We start from the raw sequence: 22,376 nt of genomic DNA, 5'->3' as shown, positions 1-22,376 counted from the left end.
TGGGGAGGCAGCCTCTGGAGGTCTTGGGCTGCCACACTGCTCGTGGAATACAGGGACTGCCCTCCAAGGCCCTTCCTGAGACCCTGCCGCACTCCCTTCTGTGTGTGGCTGGTTTGTGTGTGGTGGCCTCTGCTTTTTGTTTCTACAAGGGCAGAAACCATGTCGAACTGGCCTCTTTACAGGACTTTTAAAATCCAGAGATGGCTTTTTGTAGAGAAGGAGAGGTTTTTTTCTAAATGACTAATAATAATGACCATTAATTAATAAAAATTAATAAATCTTTGCTAATTATGTAGTTTTCGAAGGTTGAACAATTTTACACAAAAAGTGAACAAACCCTAGAATAACAGAGAAGCCCATTAAAAATAATTGGCATTGTATTTTATTTTTTAATTAATGACTGTTAACTAATTAAAGCACATTGAATTTATTAAATCTATAATTGCAAAGTAATAGTAAAAAGGGGAAAAGAGAAACTAAATAAATTCAGTGGACACCACTGGAAGTTACTAAGGGAAGAGCTCATTACTAAGAAAGTTGATCATTACAGAAATAGGATTTATCTTAGGCGGGCAGTGGGCCCTGGTGGGTATTAAAATCACTAAGAGAAAAGGTGGCAGGGAGCTGGGCACCTTTCTCCACCACCTCAACTCCCTGGGCATTCTCCGCACCCCTGACAGCGGACGTCCAGACACAGGGTCCTCCTCCCGGACGCAGCCCAGACCCCTGCCCACCTGTGAAGCATGGGCGCCCCAAAATGGAACCTGCAGGCTTCATATCTCAATTGTAGTCTGTAGGAAATAGGATAGAGCAGCTAATTAATCCCATGAGGAACCCAGCAGCTGAATCAGGGTATAGAACATTCTACAGAACAACAGAACAGGATTTGTCAACTAGATGGTGGTGTGCTAAAGACTTCGCCTGGTCTGAGGACGCCACCGTTAGAAGGGCCCTTGGCTGGCTTCGGGGTGCTCAGCTTCGGGACTGTTCCCTCGTTACCGAGGAGAAGGCTGTCTTGTGGGTCTGGGCAGTGTGTTCTGGGCATGGTCTGCATGCCCAGACTGTATAAAATGTAATTTATAAATGGTGTGCACCTGCTTGCCTTCTGGGAGTCAGGATCTTGGTAAGCTGAGGGTGACCATGTAATCGGCCCCACAAAAACTCAGGCTCCGACAGGCTGCCCGGGGCAGAAACACTGCACGGGGCTGTCTCTGGCTGCTGGAGGGAGGGGCGTGCTCTGTGTGGGCCCTCCCAGGAGACGAGATCTTTCAGAAGCCCGCTCCTGGGTTCCTCCAGGCTCCGCAGGTTTCCACTGCCAGACATGGCAGTAAACCCCAGCCCAGAGGACAGCTGCCCCTGAGCCTGCGAGTTCCTGTGTCAAATCACAGGGTGGTCATGGGAACCGTGAAACAACAGTAATATTGATTTAAAAGAAAACGGATAGAAAACGGAGGGAACAAAACTGTTCTAGAACAGAAGAGATGTAAGAGATAACAATCCCGTGAGTGGCCCTTGTTAAGAGGTTAAGGGCTCAACTTACTGGGGTCATTGTTCCTCAGCAGGTAGACTCAACCACCACAGGCAAAATTCTGGAACTTTCCTGGTCACTCCTCCAGCCTGCCATCTCCTCAACATCCTCAGGTATTTCTCAGACCTATCCCAAGTTCACTAGGACGCACCTCTAACCGTCATGTCATGCACTGACCTTCCGGGCTCCTGTCCGTGTTGTGAGGAAGTTTGATTTCATAGTTAAATCAACAATGGACCTGCCCAGCCCAGGAAGGGTCTGCACCTTGCTTCATGCTGTTGAAGGCACAGCCACACTTAGAACTTTCCAGAAACATCACATTGACTGGACTTAAGATCACATGTGGAAATGCCCATGAGCCAAGTTGGCAGACAGAACAGATAATCAGATAATCCCTCTGGGCACACAGCCCCAGGCCATCCATGTCCCCTCACGCACACAATCCCACGGTGCAGGTGGGCACACATGAGTGTACTCATCACACAGGTGCAGACTCTGAGTCTCAGAGGAGACTGCGACTCTTGTTCCCTCATGGTCACACTTGGAGTGAGCAGCGGAGAGAGGGTAGAAAATCGAATGCACATTCTGTTTTCTCAGGTACACTTCCGCTCCTAAAACCCATCCTTCTCATGTCAGTTGCCAAGATTCAGCAAATATTCCTGTATGGTTCCCTTTCTACCTAGAGAGAGGGACACGCTAATCTTCAGGAATGACGACACTAGTCCAGTTTGATTTAGGAGTCAGGTCCGAGCCCATCCAGAGTGTCTTGGAGGTCTCAAGCCTCCCTGACGGTGGACCCAGACAGATCGGGGGGCAGGTGTGAACGTTACCTCGAATATGATCAACGCGTAGACGCCCGCGAGGATGGCCGTGGCGATGGTCACTTGGGCTTCTACACTTGCGCGGAGGTACTGATAAGCCATCAAAAGCGGGACAGCCTGGGTCTGCTGGAGGGAGGCCCGGATGCTGATGGACACCATCTCTCTGCAGAACAAAACGACGACCTTACTGTTCACAAGGTCAACAGTTAGGGCACCTCCCTCTGTATCAGCCAGACATTAACCAGAATCCAAATGGATCTCAGAACGATTCAGCCCAATGCCCGATCGCACAGCTGGAAGAGCAGTGAGCACAGGCCAGCGGCGTGAGACACAGGATGCAGCCTCCCTGTGGCCAAGCCGAGCCGGTCCAAGCAGGCCCCTCAGCCTCCCTGTGACACCACCTGACAGTGAAGAGTGAGTAGGGGCCTGCACAGAAGACGTCAGCCATTGAACTGGCTCTTCCTCCTCCCCAACATACCCAACCACTTCACCTGCTAACTAAGAGCAAAGCCAGCTGTTTGAACTCCAGTCCCTGAGAGTGAGGAGACATGCTCCAGACGAGAAGCCTGCAAGTGACCACAGGTCGGCGGCGGACACCAGAGCGTTTTTTCAAGTTCAGTCAATATGTTTTATGGGCTAAATTGTGTCCCCTTCCTCCAAAAACCATTCCTAGGTTGAAGTCCTAACCCCGAGTACCTCCAAACGGGACTGTAGGTAGAGGCAGGGTCTTTAAAAAGGTGAGGAAGGTTAAATGAGGCCATGGGGATGAGTCCTAATCCAGTAGGATGGGTGTCCATACAAGGAGAGATCAGGAGACAGGCACGGAGGGATGGCCACCTGTAAGCCAGAGGAGAGGCCTTGGGAGAAACTGACCCTGTTGACACCGTGACCTCAGACTTCCAGCCTCTAGAATTACAAGGTAATTGTCTGACAGTGAAGCCACCCAGTGTGTAGTACTACGGTACGGCAGCCTTAGCTGTCTAATACACCAACCAAGAGTACCGACTGAATATGAAGCAGCATTAGTTAAGGAATAAGAAACCTAAATTTCCTAGAACTCTCCACTGTACAGCTTCACAATATTAATGAAATTGGAACATCAACCAAAACTGCCATTTGTTTCAAAATGACTTCTGCAGTCAACCCTCTTACATCCTGACACCCATGGCTACGATGCCTTCTCACAGCCTTTGAGTTCACTGTCTACACAGCATGAGCACCGTGTCCAAGCCACATGCTGACCTGGTGCTGCGTGGGCCGAAACTCAGTGTCCTGTAGGTCAGACTCCTTTAAACGCGCGCGTCCCGGAGAGCCTGCCCCAACATCTCACTGAGAACTCACCTGCCCAGTACCTCAAAGGTCCTGCTCATCACCAAGCGCTCGCTTCTCCTTGGATTTAAATACACCGTCCAGTTGTGAGTGACCTGTACAAGCCAAAGCATAAAGTTACGGTGAGGCTTTTCACCTGAGACACCATCTGGGATCTGGCACTGCTCGCTCTAGGTATTTGTTTGAAATAAGAAAAGGAGAAAGAAAGAAACGGGAGCATCTTTATTTGCACTCTGATGTTAGGAGCTACTGCTCCTATGTTAGCTCTGATGTTAGGAGCTGGGAATTCCCACCATTTGGAGAGCTTTCTTTAAAAAAAAGGATTCAAAAGAAAAAATGCAGAATTAGTGTACAAAAGTGCAAAAGGCATAGAAGTAGTGATTTTATGCAAGAAAAACAAATCACGCCCAGACGCGGTGGCTCACGCCTGTAATCCCACTTTGGGAGGCCAAGGTGGGAGATCACTTGAGGCCAAGAGTTCAAGATCAGCCTGGGCAACAGAGCAAGACCCCTGTCCGCACAAAAAAATTTTAAAAATTAGCCAGGCCTGGTGGCATGTGCCTGTGGTCCCAGCCACTGAGGGGCAGAGGCAGGAGAATCCCGTGAGCCCAGAAGTTCAAAGTTACAGTGAGCTGTGATCACACCACTGCACTCCAGCCTGGGCAACAGAGTGAGATCCCCAACTCTAAAAATTTTTTAATAAAAATTATTTTAATTTAAAAAATGAATCACTACAAGTTACTAGAGACTTAGAGGACTCTTCTGAGCTCTCTGAGTCCTGAGAACTGCTTCTGCAACTGCTTGCAACCTGGAGGCAACAAACCCACGCCCAGCAAACCTTCCACACCCCTGTGCACAGGAACCCCTGCAAGGAAGGGCCCCAGGGTGAAGCTTCATTCCCTGCCTTGCATGTTCTTGCCCCTGGGGTACAGGACAGTGATCAGCTAGGGAGGCAGCCTGGGGAGGGAGGGGGATCCTCAATGGGAAGATGCGAATCTCACCCACAAATCACAACGGACACTGAAAACAGGATCTCTGAAACTGGTCAAAGCAAAGAAGCACATGCATGAGAGAACAGAAGTTCTTTTAAGTACCTCAGTGTTTGCAAAGAGCGTGTCTGGGGGAAAAATCCTTTAGTAAAGATCTCTTGTGTTTCCCATGTTTCTGGGGCTGGATTTGCCTGTGGGCAATCTGGGTCAGCCCGTTAGGAGGGGCCACCCCGAGAGCAGGGAGGTGCCACACAGATCATTTAACCTGGGTTATTAATATGGCAGGGAGGTGCCACACAGATCATTTAATCTGGGTTATTAATATGGCAGGGAGGTGCCACACAGATCATTTAACCTGGGTTATTAATATGGCAGGGAGGTGCCACACAGATCATTTAATCTGGGTTATTAATATGCAAGTGCTGGGGAGGCAGCGGGACCGCAGGCTGGGTGAGGTCCTGCCCGTCTCCATGCAAGGCCCAGGTCAGAGGGCAAAGGCCATCGCTCATCACCAAGGAGCCCCTTGCCAAGGGGCTCTGCTCTTCACACGAGGAACCAAGTTGACATCCTAAGACCCTGGCCAGGGCAGCCGGGTCAGAACATCGGTGTTGCGTCAGCCATGGTTCAGGACACTGCATGCTAGTTCATAACGAGACCTTAGCTCTGTGGACCATGCTCTGCAAGGCAGGAAAGGTGAGGGTGCATTCATTCCTCTCACGCTCCATTGTAGGTGATGCAGCCTGCGCATGGGCGGGGTTTCCTGCTACTGGTTATAAGGGAACATCCATGAACCGGGGCTATGACTTCCACGCAGAAGTCACCGTGATAATGCAGAGTGGAGTCTCCCAGGCCAGGGCTCGGGGGCCAGGCTTGCATGGAAGGGGCTCTGCCTCTGGAGTCTAGGCTCTGGGCTGCCACAACAGACACCGCTCCCCAGCTGCCTTTGCAGGATGTGAATGAAGGCTTGACAAGGCTCAGAGACAAGGCTGTGCACAGGCCTACACAGATGCAGCAGCTCAGAACTTAGGCAGGTGTCCACGAACACAGTAACTGTGCTGTGGAACTGTCTTCTGAACCACGACGTAAGGCCCAGACTTAACTGCACTTTTACACCAAAAAAAAAAGTTTTTTCATTTCAAATGTATATTTCCTGAACGGCCTGGCAAAACAGTTTTGAATAAAGAACTTGCAAGCCTGATTTTACTGAAATGGCAAAAATTTTATAAATAGAGAAATGGTAACAGAGAATTTCAAAGACAAAGCAAAAGATAAGAAGAGCCAATGAATTGACTAAGAATGGTGTCCTCGCCTGTGGCTCCCCATCAAATCCACTCAAGAGGAAACACAATTTATTATGAGATGAAATGAGATTTCACAATCCTTTCAAATAAATTATCAGCATCACCTGCTGTGGCCGCCGCCACCTGGAGCCCAAAGTGTCGGCCTGGGTCAGCTCCACCAGGAGGCGCTCTTCCCTCCCAGAACGGCTGGGCCCGCCGGCCACGAGGGCCCCGGCCAGCTCCACCTGCAGCAGCGTGGAGTCCCCGTGGCCGCTGAGGTTCGCGGCTGGGGGAGTGTCAAGGAGAACCGTAAAGCAGGCAGGAGGAGCCCCATGTTCCCACCGCCCGCCAGACGCACACCCTCCTCCGACAGCCACCGCCCACCAGACGCACACCCTCCTCCGACAGCCACCGCCCACCAGACGCACACCCTCCTCCGACAGCCACCGCCCACCAGACGCACACCCTCCTCCGACAGCCACCGCCGGCCAGACGCACACCCTCCTCCGACAGCCACCGCCGGCCAGACGCACACCCTCCTCCGACAGCGCGCGAAGGAACACGTTTCCCCAGGTGCCCCGTGCCCTCAGCCATCAACACGATCTTCCTGCCTTTCCCCCTGCCCACATCTCAGCCTTCATTCCAGACCTAACTCCCCTGAAGCAGGTCGTGACCCTGTATGGAGGCGCCCCCCACACCGGGGAAGGGTGCATCCTTAGCTCCAAAGGGAGGGAGGCCGAGAGGGACCTGAACGGACAGGCCTCGCCAGGGCCCCTCCCGGCCCGTTTCCTGCGCTTGCTCATGTGCTCTTGTCCGATCACACCTTTCACGGCTCTCCACTCTTCATCAAACCTAGCAGCAGAACCCCAAGCTCAGCTGTTTCTTGTCAGGCAACACTTCCATGAAACACATGAGTGTGCCTTTTTCTTGTTAACCTGTCCTTCGTGTCTACTCTGCAGGGCCCCGCCTGGAGACGCTAAGAGGGCGGGGAAAGTGTTTTCTCCTCCCCTCTGAATCACAGTCTCCTCCACATCCTCTGAGAGCCCAGGTTGCCACGCTGGGTGTGATACAAAATGCATCACCTGGGAAAAAGGAAAGACGGGAGGGGAAGGAGGGAGAGAAGGGGGAGAATGGGGAGAAGGGAAGGAGAGAGAAAGGGAGAGGAGAAAGAAGAGGAGGCAGCAAAGAGTAGAAAGGGAGGGAGGGAGGAAGGGAGGGCGCCCATAACTGACCTGCTTGTAGAAGTTTGCTGGCTTCTGTTCATTTGCCCATTGCCCTGGGAGCCTCTGACAGGCCTCCCGCAGACAACCATTCAGGGACAAAGAACTTCAGGTGCTGCAATTACAGGCTTCTAAAATAGACCCTGCAACTACGGAACCCACACAGCCCGACTGTGCTGCGGGAGGCACTGAGGCTCCGAAAGAAAGGTGGCTTTGCTATTCACCAGCTAAAGGAGAGTGGTGCTTTCTCCAGAAGCTCTCTCCTCACAGCAGCCACCCCCAGTTTCCCTCACCCAGGCTCCTCCAGAGGACAGGCCAGAGGGCCAGGAGGCGGCCTCAGAGCTCCCTGCTCAGACAACAGCCCTGAGGATGTTGCTCTGGGCCTTTCCAACCAGCCCGAGGCCCCTCCTACCTCACGTCTACACTGCGCGCCCTTTGTCTGACAATCACCTTGTCGGGGGCGGGGTCCAGCTGGCTTCCCCTCCTCCCCAAGCAGACCTCAGGCCTGCAGCCTTCACAAAGCTCAGGGTCTTTCGAGAAGGTCCGTGAGTTTCCAGAAACCATTGTTAATCCCTGGGAACGCTGCCCTTTTCCAAGGAGCCTGCTGGAGGCTCAAATCACCCCCATCGTGGCTGGTGACCCATCTTCCCCACTGCGGCCTTCATCTCTCCCAGGCTCTCTCTCCCTCTTCATCCAAATTCAAAGGCCACGCAGGGAGCAGGCGAGAACTCCCTGCCCCCACCCATCCCCACCCCCTGCCAAGAAAGGCAAGCTGGCCTGCCCCTGCGGGGATGCACTCAGGCCGCGGGGTCCCGCGTGGGCCTGGGGCACTCAGGCTGCTCGAGAAGGAACTCGGCAAAATGCCTTAGAACAAAGGGGGCACCCTGGGTCCCGGGTGGGATGAACAGAGGGCTGAGGCTATCGTCCCATCCTGGTGCCCTAAGCTGTCGTGCTGGCCTCTGGGATCTCCACTGACTGACCAGGTTCGGTGCCAGTGTTCCCCGAAATCTCCCCCTCCTGCCTGAGTCCCACTGAGGACGGTTTCTGGACAGGATCCCGCCTCCCCCTTCAGGCTGCTCCATCTCCCCTGCCCCCTGCGGGAAGTCGTGCCCAGGAGGGTGGCGTGTCCTGGGAACTTCATGAGGGGGGCCAGGAACACGGGGCACGTCTTGCCTTTCTTCATCCTGGGGAAGCGACGCAGAGGTCGAGGCCCAAGAATGAGAAACAAAGTCTGTCAGCATCGCACAGCTCGGTGGTTCTCTCACATGGAGATCCTTTAAGGCTCAGGCACAGTTTTAAAGTAATGAAGAAAATACAAACACGTGCACACGCGCTCAGCTGACATCAGCACCGCCCTGACCCCAATGGAAGTGGGAGCTTCTAAAACTGTGGGTGCCTCTGTCCACGGGGCAGAGGGAAGCACAAACCATGACCAGTGCGCCCCCCGACCCACCAGAAAGCCTCCAGCGCCAGGCCTTTCTGGAATGCTGCTGGGCAGGTCGCTGGCTGAGGAGAGGGTGTCCTGGGAAGATGTAGTGAGACTGCCAGAAGGACCACAGAAACCAAGGCTACGCAACCGATGACAGCAACTGCAAGGAAAGCAAGCCAGTTTCCTAAAATTTCAGTTCACTGAGGCTATCAAGTAAGTAGACTAAAGAAAAAAACATCTTGCCATTTAGCTAACTAAATTAATTCCTTTTTAAATAATAATCATCAAAAATATTTGGCCTGATCAGAGCACCGCATCGGAGGGTCCCACCTCTCCAGGACCCTCCCCGGACGCCCGCCACCCTAGCAGCACCGGGGGCTTCAGGGACCTTCATGCACAGACACCTGAATGACCACGTTCATTCCAAAAGAGGCTCTGGACCCTGCCGGAGAGCTGGGAAACAGTGCTCCCACCCTTTCACCCAGAAAAGGCTGGGCGGACATCAGTTAACCGCCCACTCCTGATCCCAGAATGAGGCCGCAGCAGAGACAACTCGCCTGAAATCTAGAGGAAAACAGGTGACTGCAGGGAGAGGCGGCTTCCCTGGGACAGGTGCCAGCCCCACATTTCGGAATCAGGCAGGATTCAACCAGAAAATGTACACATTGCTCAAGGTCGAGTGTGAGCTCACATGAGCAGGGAGCCCCTGAGAGCCATAGATGGAGGTGTTCACATCTTCTCACAGGCTTTTCCTCCAGGAACCCCAGCGGACGCTCCTCAGGAAGACAGGAAGCCTGGGGAAGATCCCGGGAAAGCATCCCCCAGTGATGCCAAGCTTCACCCTCTCCCGCTGCTTCTATCTCCCCTAAGGAGCAAAGGCCCTCATTTGCTTGGGAAGTGCATCAGAGGGTGCAGTGGGAATTCCTGCAGCTAAGAGAAGGCAGGAGGGGAAAAAAGTAGCTCTTACCCCAGGGGGAGGGGTGGGCATAGAGCATGGTCTAGCAGACAGCTGGCAGGGCGCCCGCAATTCTGAGTGTCCAGTGCACCGCAGGTTGCCACAGCAACCGCAAACCTCAACACAGCTGAATTCTTGCTAGATTTACATGAACCCTCCAACTAATGCCTGCAGAAGTCAAGGCATGCTCATCTCCAAGCTTAAACACCACTGGCCTCTGTGTCTACTATCCTACAGGATGTGTATGACTTCTGACGAAAAATTCTGAGGCATGCAAGATGGCCAGAGCAAGCACAGCAGGAGGCGCTGCGGCAGTCACCAGAGCCGGGTGACACAGCCAGGATGGCATGAACTGGAAGATGGGCCACGTTGAACGCACAAGAGATGGGGGGGAAAGGAGTATCCGGGAGCTAGGGAAAGCCAGGTCCTGGCTGGAATGTGCCCTGCTCTCCCCATTCCTCGCTCGGAGAGCTCCACCACCAACCCCGCCACCACCAACCCTGCCACTGTCTCCCTGGAGCTCCCCGCCCCTCTGTCCTGAGACCCCATCTCTCATCAAACGTCTGGAGAAACAACATTCAGGTGGGTGCGAATGGTAATGGCCTGTGCTGTGGCCTTCAGCAGCAGTCACAACCGTCCGTGAGTGTCTCCTTGCGTTTCAGATCTCAGCCAGGCGGCCGGCCATCTCAGAGTGGATTTTGGATACAGTAGTTCTCCAGCGGTGACAAGGCCAACAGCTGCCAGAGCTTTCCTTGATCCGGATATAGGCTGAACAAAATCTGTAAGAATCAGAAACGTCGAATGACGGAGGTGTGGTATGAGAGCAGGAAGGTAGAAATCATTCTGATAACAGTCGAAAACGGATGTGATGATGGGGCTACTGTGTGTATCCAGAACGCAGCAGCTTACTCTGAATAGCTTTGTCTTAAATATTTAAATATTCTGATTCATTATTCTGATTCATTACAGTGTTCAGCTACAATGGGCTCTGATTATTGATAACTGCCAATTTTAAGGATTAAATGCCTGGCCATAAAATTAAATCATCAAAGAGGGACAAATGTGGTTTTCTCACATTGGAGAATAAAGGAATATGACCCCTCTAATGGTTAGAGCACGTGTTTGTGGTAGTAGGTGTTTGTGAAATTTGCAAAGCACCTTATACACCATCAAAAAGTAAATTAAACTGATGATAACATGAGATTATAGAAGTTCAAATCATTCCTCAAATTCCATTTTGGATATATCCACAAATCACCTAAAGTCCATCTCACAGAAGAAGGCTAAGACTGGATACAGCTCAGGTCAGCTCTTAGGGACCAGGGGAGACCTGGCCCACCCAGCCTGGTTCCTTTGAAATCTTAGAGCACCTGCCAGGCCCTGCTGAGCAGTGGGGCTTCAGAACCACACATTCATGTGAGTAGGAAGTGGCAAGGCAAATTGGTAGCCAAAAATATCAAATCGTGAAGCTTTCAGAGCTCAATGTAATTGGTTTTCCTTTTCTAGCACAGGTTTCCTTTCTCCGGGTCACAGATCTCCTCCCTCACGGGTTGGTTATTAAGAAGTTGACTGTACTCAGCTCAACGCAATCAGCACTGACTTCATACACCACCCTGCTGTCCTCATGTTGCAGCTGAGAGCTGACCCAGGGCCACAGACATTCCTGCACGCACACAGAGCCACAACACACATGTCACGCCTGCAGGTCATGAAACAGCCAGCAACAGCCACACATATCATGCATGGGGGCCCTGTCACCAGGGCAGGCTGCATGGGAGAGCACATCATGGAACACAGCTCAGACCCACCCTTGCCCACCACCACAGTCACACCCCCATCACAGCAGCACCCACCACCCACTGTGGTCTCCCAACAACTGCCCATGCACACCATCTTAGAGCAACACTCAAAAGTGGCACTCACCCAAAACAACTCCGCAAAGCACAAGCACAACCTATCATGGTCACAGACCACAACCTACACAGCTCACACAGGTGCACACACAGAGACACACAGCAGGCACAGGGGACCACACACAACCTACACAGCTCACACTGGTGCACACACACAAACACAGAGCAGGCACAGGGATCACACAACCACACGCAGACATGACACACAGTCACAGACAGGAGACCACACACCCACCTGCACACACACACACACACGAGAGACAGCGGACCACACACCCACCTGCACTCACACAGACACACAACGAGAGACGGGGACCACACACCCACCTGCACACACACAGACACACAACGAGAGACAGGGGACCACACACCCACCTGCACTCACAGACACACAACCAGAGACAGGGGCCACATACCCACCTAGACACACACAGACACACAACCAGACAGTAGACCACACACCCACCTGTACACACACAGACACACAACCAGAGACAGGAGACCACACACCCACACGCACACACACAACCAGAGACGGGACCACACACCCACCTGCACACACACAGACACACAACCAGAGATGGGGACCACACACCCACCTGGACACACACAGATACACAACCAGATGGGAAACCACACACCCACCTGTACACACACAGACGTGCAACCAGAGACAGGGGACCACACACCCACCTGCACACACACAGACACACAACCAGAGACAGGGGCGACACACTTACTCATTGGGCAAATGTATTTGGAGTGCCACTATGTGATCCTGACTCAGGCTACATCAGGCCACAGAGCACACCAAGGCTGGCAGTGGGACTCATGGCTGTCACCTCAGAGGGCACAGAGGTGTCCCTGTGGCCCTGGCTCCCTGCTCGGGCTCCTGTGCCTTTCCCCTGGTGGGTCCATCTGCTGGGACCCCTCCAGTGAAGAACAGCACCGCCCACTGCCATGGGCTCACCAACGCAGCCCTCGCCCTCCCCTCGTTCCCACACCATGTTCCCTACGAGGGCATCTGACGTTGGTTTGGCTCCAGAATGTGTCTGTTGTGAATGTTCATGTATTTGAAAGGATGGAAACGTCTGGGCAAATAAAATCAGAGACACCTCCCCAGAGGGGGAAAACTTCAGAGCTTCAACACACACCGCTGGACAGAGGCCCAGCACACAATCTCAAAGGCACTGAGGCACTCTGGGCTATCCACGATCTCCAGATGTGTCCCAACACACATGAAGAGTGCTACTGTCCGGGGCTGAACAGGGAAGTGGGAAACCACGCGAGGAGGGAAGGGAGCCCCACAGCCAGCTACCCAGCCTTCCACATGGCCACACCATGCTGCCCAGCTTCTGCTGTGTGACTGGGACCACAGCAGAGGGCACAGCTGCGGCCCTCGACCCCCTCAGCCCGCTGCCCCATAACCCTCGCATCTCCTCCAAAGAAAGTCAGATAATCAGGTGAAGAGGGCTAGGCGCTAAGCCCCACATCTCAGGTTCCCCCTGCTATACAGCCAAAGGCACACAGGGCTTCCACAGACCCAACAGCAGTGCTGGGGCAGCCACGGTACTCACAGAGCACAGCACCACGAAGACAAACAGGCCCGTGACTTTCAGCCACTGTACACAGCGCCTGCAAGAGAAAAGGTAGGATCTTAGTGGCAAGGGCAGCAGTCCTGTTGCCCAGACTCAGACACCTTTCTGCAGCCTTGAGGAACTTCCACCTCAAGGCATGTGTTTTGAATTCTTTCCATAACGTGATATGAGGGAGAACACCCTCATATCAGTGACCAGTAAACCTACAGCCCCATCCAAAGGAACATGGTGGAGGTTCCAGAGGAGAACAAAGTTCACCAAAGTGTTTGCACATAGCTTGTTGTTCAGGAAACTAAAGTTCAAGATTTGAGACTCTTTGATAGCTGTTTAAAGCCTCCCGTTTCCTGGAAAAAAAGTAAACTGAATGCCTTATCTTGTCTGATTCATATTTATCAATTATGTTCCCCTAACTTTTCTGAAAGGTAGGAATACAGATTGATCATCAAATACAAAAACAAATAAGAAAGAAATTGTTATGCTGTTACTGGTTGTACCAGCAGAGTATCTTAAGAATTCCTTAGGCAGGAGGCTGACACAGGTGGATCACGAGGTCAGGAGATCGAGACCATCCTGGCTAACACGGTGAAACCCCATCTCTACTAAAAAAACCAAAAAATTAGCCGGGCGAGGTGGCAGGCGCCTATAGTCCCAGCTACTCGGGAGGCTGAGGCAGGAGAATGGCGTAAACCCGGGAGGCGGAACTTGCAGTGAGCTGAGATCCGGCCACTGCACTCCAGCCTGGGCAACAGAGTGAGACTCTGTCTCAAAAAACACAAAAAAAGAATTCCTTAGGCAATAACTTAATTAACCATCAAGCCACACGCTCGGCCCCTACCGAGGACTTCCAAAGCCATTCCAGCCCCCTCACCATTATCCATTTCTTAACCATGACCCCCGGGCCCTACATGAACCGGGGCCTGGCCTGCACTCTGCTGCCCTTCTGTTCCACCAACATCCTTGCTGCACCCAGACAGGACCACAGGGCCTTTGCCCTGCCAGGATGCTCCCTGACTGCAGTCCTCCCGTCATGCCCATCTCTGTTCACTCAGCAGCCAGACCCCATCGCCCAATGGCACCATCACCGCCCAGTCAGGTTGTGCTCTCCCACCAGCTGTTCTGTGAGGGCAGGCACTAGAGCGTTTCTGCTTTGTCCCCACACAGGGAAGGATGCTGGTACATAGCCCATACTTGATGTATGTGTGTAGAATGAAGTAAGAAATTCCATGTTGGAACATCTTTTTAATACTCTCCTCACTTAGTTAAGTTTCATCTGTCTTTGAAAACCTTCTTTCTGATCCTTTGGAAATGGTAAAATCTTGTTTTGCATTCTCTTAGATTTAATGAATTTGATGAATAATCAGTTCACGCTTCCCAATTATGATTCAACAGCTCCTACTTAAATAGGAATCAAAATGACATTTCTTTTTAAAGCATGAAGCATTAATTGAGCTATTCTAAATACAAATTTCTTTCTACATAACTGACATCTGCAGCAGAGCTGACAACCCAAAATAAAAGGTTTTTTACAAGATTCTTCACTGATCACGCATGGTACTTTTTAGACATGTTATAAAGAATGGCGCTAACGTCTTTTCGTTCAGTGGCAAGCTCAAAGGCAAATACTCCATGAATCAGAGAAGATAAAACAAGCACTGAATGCAGAAGTCTCACATGTACTTGATTCTATTTTTCCTCCTTGTGGGACAGCTGAGGACACGGCAGCCTCGGGAGTGGTCACCATTCAGCTGGGGAAAGGCTGAACAGTGTCAGGGTTTGCCATCTGGTTGACCCACGGCGCCAGAACTCCACGCACACAATTTCACCCAACTCCCATAATCTCAGCGGATTCACCGGCCAAATGTTTACTGCACCCACGAGGGGGGCTGAGACCCGTCTCATTAGGAAGAAGCTACATGCGGTTGGGAGTCACAGTGGGAAGAGGCAGCTCCATGTCAAGCAGCGGAGCGAGGGATCTGGGATCGAATCCCTGCCTCTTGGCTTGGCTCAGTGTGGCCTGGCTCAGTGTGGCCTTGGGCAAAAGCCTTACCCTCCCTGAGGCACCCCCCATGAACCTCCCGGGATTGCTGGGAAGATGCATAGGACAGCGGCTCCCCCACGTACCACGGGGAGTCTGAGGCGGGCCTCTCCGCACCCCGGGAGGGGCATCTGGAGCGTGCCGGCGGGTACACTTCCAACCAACCGCGACCATCTTCACAAAAGACGGGTCCCCATGCACAGACGCTAATATTTGATGACTGAGTAGTGTTTTTTCACTTATCTTGGGCTTTCGCACTTACTATCTTAGTGAAGGCCCGCGAGATGCCACAGACCCAGGAGGACATCGTGCGACAGGACACAGCTGCGCGGCCAGGCCAGGCCCTGCCACGAGCGCTCAGCGACCTCAGGACGGATCCACAATGGAAGCCCACAGGTCCTGGCTCCCAAACCTCGTTCTGTCCCGGAAATGCTGCTTTCAAACATGTCCCTCTCAAAAGAACCCTTTCAAATGAACTGGCGCGTGGGAGGAAACCCAGCAGATAAACAAGCTGGCAAGGCGACAGCGCTCCGGCCCGCGCGCACCCTGGGCCTCCCGCGCATGCGCGCCCCAGGCCTGCACCCGCACGCGTATCCCACTCCCACGCCCGCCGTCCCCCTGCGCATGCGCATCCCCGCCCCCCATTCCTCCCACACGCATGCGCACCATCCACTTTCTCGCTACAGCTCCGCTTCCCTAGGCATGGCTCTGTGCTCCGTGTGCCCAAGACAAAGGCTTACACATTAATGATTTTCCAACGGATCGTACGTTCTAAAATGTTTCCAGCCTTAACAGGGTTTCTGGGGCCCACAGCATAGGAGGGAACTGCACCCCTCAGGCTGTGCGCTGAGCCAGACCCATTCCTTCCTCAGTAACTGCAAAGGTGTATCGACTTCGAAACGCCATGGGACCCCTGAAGCAAACAGATCCTATTTGCAAACCTAAAGGCCGTGAAGACCCCAACCCCACGAGCAGGAAGGAGAGGAGTGTACTGTGTCAATCATTTAGGGTTGTCCTCTCAGGCCTGCATGATTTGCAGGCGCCTTAAATGTCTCCCTAGGTCCGGGTGAAAATAAATCACCTTGAAGGAAAAGTACAGCCTGGCCAGATGAGACAAAACTCATCCTCTTCTTCACCCTGCTGGTTTGAAAGATGGAGGGGGCACGCAGGACGCGATGTGTGGCCGCCGCTGCTGCCAGGGTGGGCACCCCACGTCTGCCTACCTCAGCTTGGAAAGACGCAGCCGGACGTGCGGGCTGTCCAGAAGGTCCCCCTTCTCGGAGGAGGCAGACGCAGACAGACCAGACGCCTCCCTGCTCAGCAGGTACCTTCGCTCCCAATCAGCAGAGCCGTCTTCCCAAGACTCTTCGGCAGTGATGAACTCTGGACGGTAAACAGGTATGCACCGTGACCTGGAAAGCAAGAGAGGTGTGGTTATTTCTCCTGAAATAGTAATGGCTGCAAAGCAAGCTTTCCTCTGAGTCCTGCCTGTGTGAAATGGCACCGAATCAACCCTGGCCTTTCAAAGGACCACAGACAGTGGCCCACTCACATACTGCTGGGAATGGTTTTTTGGTGACCTCACAGAACACTTAGGTCAAAGGAAATTTCCTGGAGTCACTAAAGTCTTCAAAATGAATTGTGGGCCTTCAAGAAACCAGCTCTTTCTGAGTTTGGGACTTTGCAAGAAAGCTGTTTCTGGCTCAGACCAGTTCCCGCTGATTTCAGCGTTTGCTTTTTCACTGCAGGCGCTCCAGTAGTCAATACCTAGACGTGTGAGACTTGTCCAGGGTGAGGGGTGTCAGTTTTTCCTCCTCTGTGTAGATCTCCTTCTGCAGTGGAGCTGTAGGGAAGGTGGCGTAGCTGGCTTCCCACACAACAGCCACAGAAGCACGAGCAGGAAGAGGGAGCATTAGTATCTAACTAGACAGGCCAAGAATGGGGCCTGTATCTAGATGCCTCAACGGGAATCATAAACTTTTCTCAGAATTACTTGAAAACACATCCATTTACTTTTGGAATTTTTGTTGTTGTTGTTTTGTTTTGTTTTTCTTGAGACAGAGTCTTGCTCTGTCACCCAGGATGGAGTGCAGTGATGCAATTTCAGCTCACTGCAACCTCTGCCTCCCAGGTTCAAGCGATTCTCCTGCCTCAGCCTCCCCAGTAGCTAGGATTACAGGCACACGCCACCACACCTGGCTAATTTTTGTATTTTTAGTAGAGATGGGGTTTCATCATGTTGGCCAGGCTAGTCTCAAACTCCTGACCTCAAGTGATCTGACTGCCTTGGCCTCCCAAAGTGTGGGGATTACAGTCATGAGCCACTGTACAGAGCCTCCATTTACTTTTGGTTGAATCCATGACCTTCTGATCAATTCCTTCAGTTTAGATGCACTTGACTCTTAAAAGGTTGTACCAAAAGCCAGAATTTTCATGTATCACATAGAATATTCTTGGAATCACAATACTGACGTTAACAGATGTGATCTGTGGTAGACTGGAATGGAGCCAGCTCAATGGGGCACTGTGATACTCCTGAACACTTACAACTGCTTTAGAAGTGGTTCACAAGGAAAAATATTCAGAAGAAGAAGCCCAGAGACGCCAATTAGGCTGTGTATAACCAATGTGTCACAAGATAACACACGACTTTGAAAATAGTCGATAATCCGATCAATTTTGTGACTGGAAAATGCTCAGGTATGTGAGAAATAATATCACACCAACTGCTGAAAAAAACACAACTGTAACAAAATTGGAACAAAAAAAAACTTTTCTTCTAAGAAGAAAGAGGAAAGCAAGTTAATGTCATTGCCTTCTAGAGCAGTGCTGTGCAATAGAACTTTCGGTGGTGATAGAAATGTTCGCTTCCCTGTCCAGTATGGCAGCCACATGTGCTGTTGGTCACTTGAAGTGTGGCTAGTACAACTGAAGAAGTGAATGTTTAATGTTAATTAATTTAAATTTAAATAACCATCTGTGAAGAGTGGCTACCAGTTGTCAGTGCAGATACAGGGCATGCTCTGACCTTTGTACCACACAGTCCTGCCCTCAACACCCTTAAAAGAATACTTCTGAAAACATGTAAATCTATGGATATTATCCTAATAAGCCATTTGATCAGATTAAAACTGCAACAAAATAAAGTTGATAAAAGTAAAGTATGAAAAAGACATTCCTACCACCAATACCTTAATTAGCTTCATGCAAAAAGAGAAAAGGAATACATTTTGTAAGCAAAGCTGACCCATGTTCTACTCCCTTGAAATGGTTTTTGTGACATGAGACCCAGCTCAGCCTCCCAGGGTGTGTCTGTGCTCCGCATGCAAGGAAAAATGCTTACGCATTAATGGTTTTCCAATGAACTGCAAATTCTAAAATGTTGCAGGCCTTCACAATTTACCAAGTAATTCAACAGAAAGCATTAAGGGAATAGGTGTGTGAAGTCTTTGTCTTAAGTTATTAATTAGGAGCAAAGGAGCATAATTAAGTTATCCCCCAGTACAGAAGCTTGAAGCAGCCTCGTCAGTGGAAATGCCTCAGCTTACACTCCTTACCCATCCAGTCACTGAGGGGCTGGTGGCAGGGACTGTGCTAGGTGCCAGGATGCACGATGAAGAGGGCACAGGCTGGCTAACATAACCACAGATAGCACACAGGCCAGTCTGGAAGTAAGGGCATGAATGCGGTGTTTGAGAGCACAGGAGAAACACTGACTCTTGGTGGGTGCGGCAGAAACAACCAAGGGTTCTCAAAGGAAGTGACATTTGAATGCCCTTGACAGGAGTAGGACTGACTGCCCTGGAGAGACAGAGAGGGAAGGAGTTTCCTCTAGTCAAGGGCTTCCTGTGAACAAATCATCTCTGCACTGAGGAGTAATAAATCCAGATGCCTGCATCCCATCCGAATCCTGTGAGCAGGAGTATTTGGAGGCTGAGGACAGGAATGCACATGGCGTGCAAGCCCCGCCTAAAGTGTGAAGCCCGGCCCCCTGCCCTGGCTGCAGACTGGGCTGGGGAGAGAGGAGGCAGCTCCTTGGAAGCTCAGAAGTGAGTGAAGGAGACACAACAGCCTGCCTGTCAATGCAGGTACACACCATCAGTGGGCAGGGAAAGGAGAATCCCTGATGTGCAAATAGGTGACTCACAATCAAAGCTGTTGAAACTTTTTAATTATTTTGAGTCTTAAAAGAATGTGATTATGGGATGAGTCACATAAAAGGCAGCTGTGGCCTTCTTTTCTCTGATTCTAGGTTTGCCTTTTTCCTTACCTACATTGTTTTGTAAAGTCTTGTAAAAGACGAACAGGCACCAGAGAAGACCCCTTCCCTCTTCACTGTTGATCTTCATTGATAGATTAACTTCCTTCTTTCTTCTCTCACACAAAGACCTCATGACTATCACACTGTCTAACATGGAACGTCAAATATACTCTTTGAAATTGGAGGGGGGCAAAGCTGTAACTAATCAAATTGCTGTAACTCATAAACCAGCCATGTATGGGAAACGTAGTCCTTCTACATTTCTTTGTTTTCTGCCTATATGGATAAGAATAAGACCTTAACTTTTCAGTTTTGGAGCACTGATCCCATTCCTTTGGATCCTATGTTTCCCAAATGGCTATCCTCAGCTTTGTGCTTGAATAAATAATTTTAAACTGGGTTCTGATATTTTTTATTATTTCAGATTGACAGTGACAATGTCACCAAGTTTGTGATGTGCAAGGAGCCAGGAAACATGGAGCAGGTGGCTCAGGCTTCTGGCAGTTTGTTTGCAGAAAGAAAAGAAGATGCAGGCCTGGCCCAAGGCCCTTCATCCCAGAAGGAAGCATCTGTAACTTACCCTCCAGGTCAGCTCTGCTCAGGCAATTCCAGAACCACCCTGATTTGTGTCCAAAAAGGACCTGTAAGTTTGCAGGAAATTGAGTTTTCTTGTGAAACACATATACGGGGTTTCTCAGCTTCGTCACTACTGACATTTGTGCTGGATAGTTCTTTGTGGTGGGGGCTGTCCCGTGCATTGCAGAATGTTGGGCAGCATCCCTGGCCTCTACCCTTAGATGCCAGAAGCATCTCAGCCCTCAGGGTGACAACCAAAAGCGTCTCCAGACAATGCCAACCTCAGCCCTAGCTGAGAAACCCCAGCCTGGCAAGACGATGCGCCAGAGCTTTGTGCATGCACGAGTGTGTGTGTGCTGTGCAATTGCTGCAGGGTCATGCTCAAGGCCATCTGGAAATTAATAGCCACAGAATAAAACCACCCGAATCATGAACATCTACCACAATAAATTGTCAAGGATCTGGCAGAGGTTAAACATGTCCAGTAAAAATTCATATCTCAAGAAGTTCTCCAGCCTACGTGCCAAGTGCAATGCTCGGAAACTCTTACTTTCATATGACGGGGGAAATATCTCACCCTTTCTCTTGTAAGGAATTCCTCAGCAAAGGAGTGTTTTCTGTAAAGGAGGAATCTTTAGACCTGGAGCTGGACATCTGGGGCAAAGGAGAGTGAGACCTGAAAGAGACAAGGAAGGAAACAGAATCACCAACACAGAAATAACAAATGTGTTCCCAGTACTTGGGCGCTAGATTCAAGAATGTGCCCAAGATTCAGTGATAAATCTTACAAGGAAATTTGCCTAAGGGTCTGCCTGAATTGTAAAAGGCTGAAGTTTTAGAAGACACCATAAAAAATACCTCTCCTCCCAAACTCAACTGAAAATGCACAGCAGAAACTCACACAGGAGACCAAATACTATGGGATGACACTTTTAGGCTCACTTTTGCATTAGCAGGAGATTCAGGCCACCTTTGCTATTTCATGCAGAGCTGCTCCTCAAGAAAAACATTCAGAGGGCGGGACACGGTGGCTCACGCCTGTAATCCCAGCACTTTGTGAAACTGAGGTGGGTGAATCACAAGGTCAGGAGTTCAAGACTAGCCTGGCCAATGTGGTGAAACCCCGCCTCTACTAAAAATACAAAAAAAAAAATTTAGCCAGGTGTAGTGGTGGACACCTGTAATACCAGCTACTCTGAAGGTGGAGGCAGAGAATTGCTTGAACGCGGGAGGCGGAGGTTGCAGTGAGCCGAGATCACACCACTGCACTCCAGCCTGAGCGACAGAGCGAGACTCCTTGTCAAAAAAAAAAAAAAAAAATTCAGAGCCTCGTTGGCCCTTTTGTAGGCAGAAAATTCTATTTGCTAAAATAACAAGAAATTCACATTTAAAATATACTAATGGCTGCCACTGGAAGACCAATCAGCAGAAGTCAGGACCAAGGGGTTGGAATGAGACAACAACCAGAATGGCAAGGAGGAAGCTCTCCAAGGACAGCAGCCACAACTGAAGCAACGCAAAGGTTCGCACTGGGCAGGGTGGTCCTCCACCACACTCGCCTGCCTGCCATATGGAAGGACCACCATAAATGTATCATTCAAATCAGGAGCTTGTTGAACGGGAAGTAACTGCACAGCCACAACTAAGTCCATCGGCGTGTATGGTCACCCTCATTAAAGGACACTTGATGTTAAAAGACAACCAGCTTTCCATGAGAAGCTGCAGGAACAATTTTCACTCCTGATCACTGAGAATATGTCATTTTATATGCTGATGCATTGCCTTTCTTACAGGATCCCAGGCCAGGTAGAGATGCTGTAGATGCTATGAAACATTTACCCGGGCAAATAACAGTAATTCTTTCCGATCACAAATGCACAATGGAAGAAATTTTAAGAAAAATATTTTTGCTTGCTTCTTTCTCATTCAAGCATTCACCTGTGAGATAGACAGTAAGACTCCTGTGTGGATGAGTAAAACATGGGCCCCTGAGTTGTGTCTAACACCAGCACCATGTCTCTGGGAAGTCAGAAACGGAGTCTGTCTGGGGCCAGTGAGTAGCCGCTGGGCGTCATCTCTGGGCAGCACTGGGCCACTTCCCATGGAGAACACAGGTGACTGAGGACTCTCCTCAGAGGCTTAATGGCCAGTAGAGGTCAGCATGGCAGGAAAGAAAGTAGGTGCTTTAACTTTGACAAATGAAGGTAGAGAGATTTGGAAGAATCTCTCTGACCAAGAGATTTAATAATTAGCATACTTTTAGCTGCTCAAACTGGCTTACAGTTGAGATCCTCCCAACCCTGTTTCCCATAACTATAAATCTGTAACTGTAACCCCCTAGGTACATTTAGAAACTGTCATAGTGAGTGGACCAAACAACCAGATGTTTTCTGATGCTCCCTGGGGTGGTCTAGGAGAGCTGAGTGTTCCAGAGAAGGTGAC

The 22,376-nt window shown here is 50.7% G+C and overlaps 1 protein-coding gene across 1 annotated transcript in view; it reads right to left on the bottom strand.

The window, feature by feature from the left end:
- OCA2 (OCA2 melanosomal transmembrane protein) overlaps window positions 1-22,376 on the bottom strand; it is a 320,006-nt gene that overhangs the window by 255,160 nt on the left and 42,470 nt on the right. Inside the window, exons 2-8 of the mRNA XM_073011978.1 lie at window positions 20,512-20,610; window positions 16,321-16,509; window positions 13,042-13,099; window positions 10,258-10,330; window positions 6,073-6,233; window positions 3,691-3,773; window positions 2,359-2,512 (exon numbers count right to left, since the gene is read on the bottom strand). Of these exons, the coding sequence (XP_072868079.1) occupies window positions 2,359-2,512; window positions 3,691-3,773; window positions 6,073-6,233; window positions 10,258-10,330; window positions 13,042-13,099; window positions 16,321-16,509; window positions 20,512-20,610 (817 nt within the window). The remainder of the gene's footprint in view (window positions 1-2,358; window positions 2,513-3,690; window positions 3,774-6,072; window positions 6,234-10,257; window positions 10,331-13,041; window positions 13,100-16,320; window positions 16,510-20,511; window positions 20,611-22,376) is intronic.

The sequence above is a fragment of the Chlorocebus sabaeus genome, chromosome 26, assembly GCF_047675955.1.
Source record: "Chlorocebus sabaeus isolate Y175 chromosome 26, mChlSab1.0.hap1, whole genome shotgun sequence".
In the NCBI taxonomy this organism is placed as follows: Eukaryota; Metazoa; Chordata; class Mammalia; order Primates; family Cercopithecidae; genus Chlorocebus; species Chlorocebus sabaeus.
This window is presented reverse-complemented; position numbering and strand designations above follow the sequence as displayed.